The 5,600-nt window shown below is 50.2% G+C and overlaps 1 protein-coding gene across 1 annotated transcript; it reads right to left on the minus strand.

The window, feature by feature from the left end:
• Positions 1-1,060: 1,060 nt before the first annotated feature.
• Positions 1,061-4,607, minus strand: LOC132826411 (leucine-rich repeat transmembrane neuronal protein 3-like). The gene is made up of 2 exons (XM_060842312.1): positions 4,084-4,607; positions 1,061-2,583 (listed from the first exon to the last, which is right to left on the minus strand). Exons 1-2 carry the CDS (start codon positions 4,085-4,087, stop codon positions 1,061-1,063), a joined length of 1,527 nt encoding a protein of 508 aa, XP_060698295.1. The 5' UTR covers positions 4,088-4,607.
• Positions 4,608-5,600: the final 993 nt, after the last annotated feature.

Raw genomic sequence — 5,600 nt, forward strand, 5'->3', positions numbered from 1 at the left:
TCTGAAGAGAACACTGTCAAGCATCAAGCCAGCTCTCCATTCCACACTGAGGTAAGGAAGAGGAGCAAGCCATTCGGCCCTTTGAGCTGCAATTCTATTATTTAGATAAAGGCTTATCTCCACTTTAGTCCTCATTATCCACCTATCATGCACATCTCTTCAAATCTTCCCCTGAAAAACATATTGATCTCAATTTTCAATTGACAATCACCCATCCTCCACCTCACAATGAGAGAGTTCCAGATAGTCTAACAATTCACTGTGCTCGTGTGAAAAGGAACTGATGTCACACCTTGGCAGGCTGGAATCAATTTTGAAATTTCAGCTCCTTGATCTCAAATCCCCTACCAGATGAGGGAGTTGCCCCCCCCTCGATCTCCCTAAATGAATCTGTTTGTTGTTCTAAATGTCTGGGCTTGTAGCCTTTGGATAAACTACCCTTTACTGATTCTGAGAGACTGGGCAAATTCCCTCACACCATCCTTCAGCTCCCATTGAGAGGAAGCTTGCACTTTGTCAATGCAGAGGAGCCCCCCCGCTTCCCCCACCCCCCAGCAAAAAATCTGAACCGCACGCAGCTGAGATTTCTGCAATGCATCGCAGATATTCAATGGGGTGCAAGTTAAAGTTCAGAAAGAGCTAATGACTGATTTAATTTGGGTTTAAGCAGCAGCTGTCAGATTCATATAACCAGGATAGAGCCAGAAGCCAGGCTAGCAATCAGCTGAATTAAACACAGCACGCAGAATGGCACTGGAGGATAGAACGAGGCTTAAACCTTCACTTAATACTGGACAAGAAAGCAACATGATGTTTCGAAAAACTAGGCACAGCTGTGATGAAAGCAGTAACAGACCTTTTGAGAAATTATCATTCGATGACACATATTTATAGCTGTTTAAAATCTAAATACATTTTTAGCAAAGCATGCATTGTAAACCAAACCGCATTTTACATAGCAACAACAGAGAGACCTTCTGTCAATTTCACTGAGAAAGGGGGACAGTTCCCACCTAGTTCCCTGCCATAGCTTCACCCATCGCTGCGCTTTATAAGAAGTTCATACCTCACATTCCCTGGAGCCTGATTTACTAAAGGTGCACGGAGCTGCCCCATTCATCAACATCTCAGTGGCCTCAGCGTGGGCGGGTTTATAATCAACATAATACTCCTGGGTGCTGGGGACCATTTGCCTCAAAGACTGCCTCTTCTTTTTCCGATGGCGACGCCCCAGCGAGCGCTGCTGGAATTGCTTCATGCTGGCTGGGTACCGCTTCCAGGACACGTAGATGACCAGCAGGATGACCAGCACTGAGAGGAACAGGGCCACGCTCCCCGCTATGATCTTGTGGAAGGAGATGGGTTCCCCCAAGTCAGGGTCGGAGCTGGCGTCAGTGGGGCTGGCGCTGGCTGGAGGCATGGGCTGGCCTTTGACCTCCCCGTTGGCTTTGGGAAGTCTCGTTCGGAAGGTGGGCCTGGCGGGCACCTTGGGCACGGCTTGGGTAGAGACCCTCTGCTTTTTGATGCAGAGCTCATAGTTATCGACGGCGTCCATGACCTGCTCACCCTGCAGTGCCTTGGGGCCGGCGCACAGCATGGTGCTCTCCCTCCGACCTTTGAACCTCTTCAGCCAGTTGACCAGTGAGCAGATATTGTGGTTGCACTCCCACATGTTCCCGGCCAGGCTGATGGAGCTGAGCGAGATCCAGGACTCTAGGATCTCCTGCCCGATGGTGGTCAGCTTGTTGGAGTCCAGCTGCAGGGTCTGCAGGTTGGGCACACACTGGAAGACGTTGGGCCCAATGGCCTGGATCTCGTTGCCGGAGAGGTCGAGCTTCTCCAGGGAGCTCCAGGTCCACGACATGCCCTGGATGACCACACTGATCTTGTTCCACTGCAGGTAGAGGATGCGCAGGGCCAGGAGCCGGGGGAAGTGGCCCAGGTTGACCTTGGAGAACTGGTTGTGCTCCAGGTGGAGTTCTACCAGGCGGCCGAGGCCAGCGAAGGCGTTCCGGGCCAGGCTGCGGATCCGGTTGTAACCCAAGTCGAGGAACTCCACGTTGCGGCAGTCCTGGAAGATCCGGACTGGCACCGTCCGCAGGCGGTTGGACCTCAGGTGCAGGCTCTGGAGTTTGCGGAGACCCCGGAACTGCTCAGGCTGCAGCACCTGCAGCTGGTTGTAGGACAGGTCCAGGTTACGGAGGTTACTGACCGGCCGGAAGGTCTGGTTGGAAAGGGAGCTGATGCGGTTGGAGCTCAGGATCAGTTCCTTGAGCCGATGGGCTCCAGCGAAGGCCTGCTCGTGGATCTGGTCAATGTAGTTATGGTCCAGGTATAGCCAGGTGAGCTGCTTGAGACTCAGGAACTGGTTGGGTTGCAGTTGGTGCAGGCTGTTGTAGCGCAGTGAGAGGCCCAAGGAGCCCGGGGACAGGTTCGGAGGGATCTCCTGCAGGCTGAGCGACTCGCAGTACACGATTTTCCCGTGGCATCTGCAGTTGGCAGGGCAGCCCCGCTCGGCCGCGGCAGTGACCACGCTCAGGAAGACAGTGGGAGCCATCACCAACACTGCGATCCCACTGAGACCTGCAACAAGGAGATGGGATAGTTCAGACTCAGGATCAAACCCTTGCTGTTTCACTGGTGAAACTCAGTCATTGCACATCATGCTTACAACCATCAACGTTTACAGTTTTAGCAGTGGGCACCGTTGCAACCACACACAAGGGGTGGCTCACTGGTTAGCACTGCTGCCTCACAGCACCAGGAACCCAGGTTTGATTGCAGTCTGTGTGGAGTTTTCACATTCTCCCCACATCTGCGTGGGTTTTCTCCGGGTGCTCTGGTTTCCTCCAACTGTCCAAAGATGTGCAGGTTAGCTGGATTGGCCATGCTAAATTGCCCATAGTGCTCAGGAATGAGTTCATCAGTAGAGTAATTGGATAGGGGAATGGGTTTGGGTGGGATACTCTCCAAAGGGTCGGTCAGGAGTTGTTGAGCCGAAGGGCCTGTTTCCACACTGTGGGGATTCGACTCTATTCTGTTCTGTTCACACGCCACATGACTTTAGCAGTGATGGGAAGATTGCAGAGGAGATTTACCAGGATGTTGCCTGGGCTGGAGAGTTTCAGTTGTGAGGAGAGATTGGACAGACTGGGCTTATTTCACTTTGAGCAGATAAGACTGAGAGGGGACATGATTGAGATGGACAAAATTATGAGGGACATAGACAGGGTAAGCAGGATAATGGAGGGATCAGTGACCAGGAGCATAGATTTAAGGTAAAGGGCAGAGGGTTTAAAGGGAACGTGAGGATTTTTTTTAAAATCCAGGTGATGATGAGCATTTGGAACTCACTGCCTGTCAGTGTGGGAGAGGCCGAAACCCTCATAACATTTTGACAAGTATTTAGGTGTGCACTTGTGATACCAAGGCAAATAAGACTATGGGCCAAGTGCCAGAAAGGGGATTGGAATACTTAGGCTAAACTCAAAACAAAACTGTAGATGCTGTAATCAGAAACAAAAAAAAACAGAATTTGCTGGAAAAGCTCAGCAGGTCTGGCAGCATCTGTGGAGAGAAATCAGAGCTAACGTTTCAGGTCCAGTGACCCTTCCTAAGTGAGGTGGGGTTTTTTTTACTAGCACAGATGGGCCGAAGAGTCCTTTTTTTTCTGTGCTGTAGCTACACATGACGCTCCGCCTAATTGAAAGGGAAAAAAAACTTCGAAATTTTGGCTATGGCTAAGACATCTTTCCCTAAACACAGAGATCCCAACTTTAAATCAAACCCTTTGGAAAATGTTTCCTATTGTCAAGTGTAATCTCACCCCGGACACACACACACACACACACGCATGTAAACACACACACACATAGCTCACAACTTTAAATATAAAACAAACCTCCTTTCAAATATTTGCTGTTTTAAGATATAATCTTATCTTGCAGCCGCACACACATGCACTGGCCACAACTTTAATGTAGACCCTCAGATTCCAAGCAACTTAAAGCAGGTTCCCTAATTGACTGTGACTGTGGTGAGCGATAGACAGACAGGCAGAGGGAGAGAGAGGCAGCACCTTACCCATCCTGCGCAGACTGCCCGCTGGTCAGGCGCTGTCCACGGTACCTGCAGCGAGGCACACTAGCTCGGCCACGCCGTCTCCAGCCCGCCTGGGCGGGCACCCATGGGTGGGAGTCGGAGCCCCTTGGACGTGCACAGTTTCTGTCCTCTCTCCAAACATCACTCTCTAATCAGCCATGGAGGGCTCCGTGCGGGCTCGGCCAGCTCCTTCTCCCAGTCTCTGGTCCCTCTCTCTCTCTCACACACACACTGAGACACAGAGAGGCAGCAGCCCAGAGGTCTAACTGCAGCACACGGTGAACTTCCAAATCTGCTCCTCGCCAACGACTCCAGAGTAAAACCTCCTTCCAGCAGCACCCAGCAGCTCTGCAGTAGTTTTGTTATTTTTCTCTGTGTGTGTGTGTGTGTGTAGCCAGCTCAGATTCCTCAAGAAAATCCAACGCTTTCACTGTCACCCAGCAGGATCAAGGTGCTGTTTGTAATTTCGCAGTGGACAGCTCCCTGGCTCCCAGCCCCTCAGCTCGAAGCTCTTGCCACTGTTGCTTCCGATAGACTGAGACCGAAGTCTTATGTAAAGCTGCCCCCGCTGGAGAGAGTTATTATGGGCATGTGCAGAAGTTCCTCGCTCCCCCACTCCGCCTCCCGTGTTCCACACGAGTGAGCTCTTACATCAAGGGCGGGGGGAGGGGGGGGGGAGCTGGTAAGGGACTCAATTCATAAAATTTATCATTGTACATTCAGATAGCACGATACGGATCTACCCTGAACAGCAAAGCTTCTCTGCTACTGTACCTGACGATCGTTTCAACGTTGATTTGTGTGTCAAACATTGCATCCTGAGGGATTTTACCTCGCTTCCAATCTCTCCTTTCCCCCAACTTCCCCCCACCTCCCCCATCCCCCAAAATGTTACTGAGCCACTCAATACCTCCTCTAACCTTAGAGTGAGCCTGTCTGCAACTCCCAGCTATGAGTTGCCCATGCCAAAGGGAAACAAACATGTTTGGACAGGCCAAAGTCATCTTCTGCTGTGTTAACATTTACCTGGACAGACAACACTTTTTTCTTTGTAGTTAACGAGCAGATTGTTAGGGTACATTTGAAAAACATGTTGAATATTGCAAACAATGCAATAAAATTCAACCTTTCACCTTTTAGATTGCTCCAATCTGAGATAACTCAATACCAATGCAATCCTTGTCAAAATGCAGCATAACCTGGATAAATTCCAGGCTTGGGCTGACATATGGCAAGTAACATTAATGCTACACAGATGCCATGCAATGACAATCTGGAATAAGGGAGGTTTTAGCCACCATTGTCCCCTGACATTCAATGATGTTACTATCGCTGAATCCCCCACTATCAACATCCTGAGGATTACCATTGATCAGAAACTTAACTGGACTCTCCACATAAACACAGTGGCTACAAGAACAGGTCAGCTATTAAGAATGTTGCACTGAGTAACCCACCTCCTGACTTGCCAAATCCTGTCCACTATCTACAAGACACAA

This window comes from Hemiscyllium ocellatum, chromosome 22 (assembly GCF_020745735.1).
Source record: "Hemiscyllium ocellatum isolate sHemOce1 chromosome 22, sHemOce1.pat.X.cur, whole genome shotgun sequence".
NCBI classification, from domain to species: Eukaryota; Metazoa; Chordata; class Chondrichthyes; order Orectolobiformes; family Hemiscylliidae; genus Hemiscyllium; species Hemiscyllium ocellatum.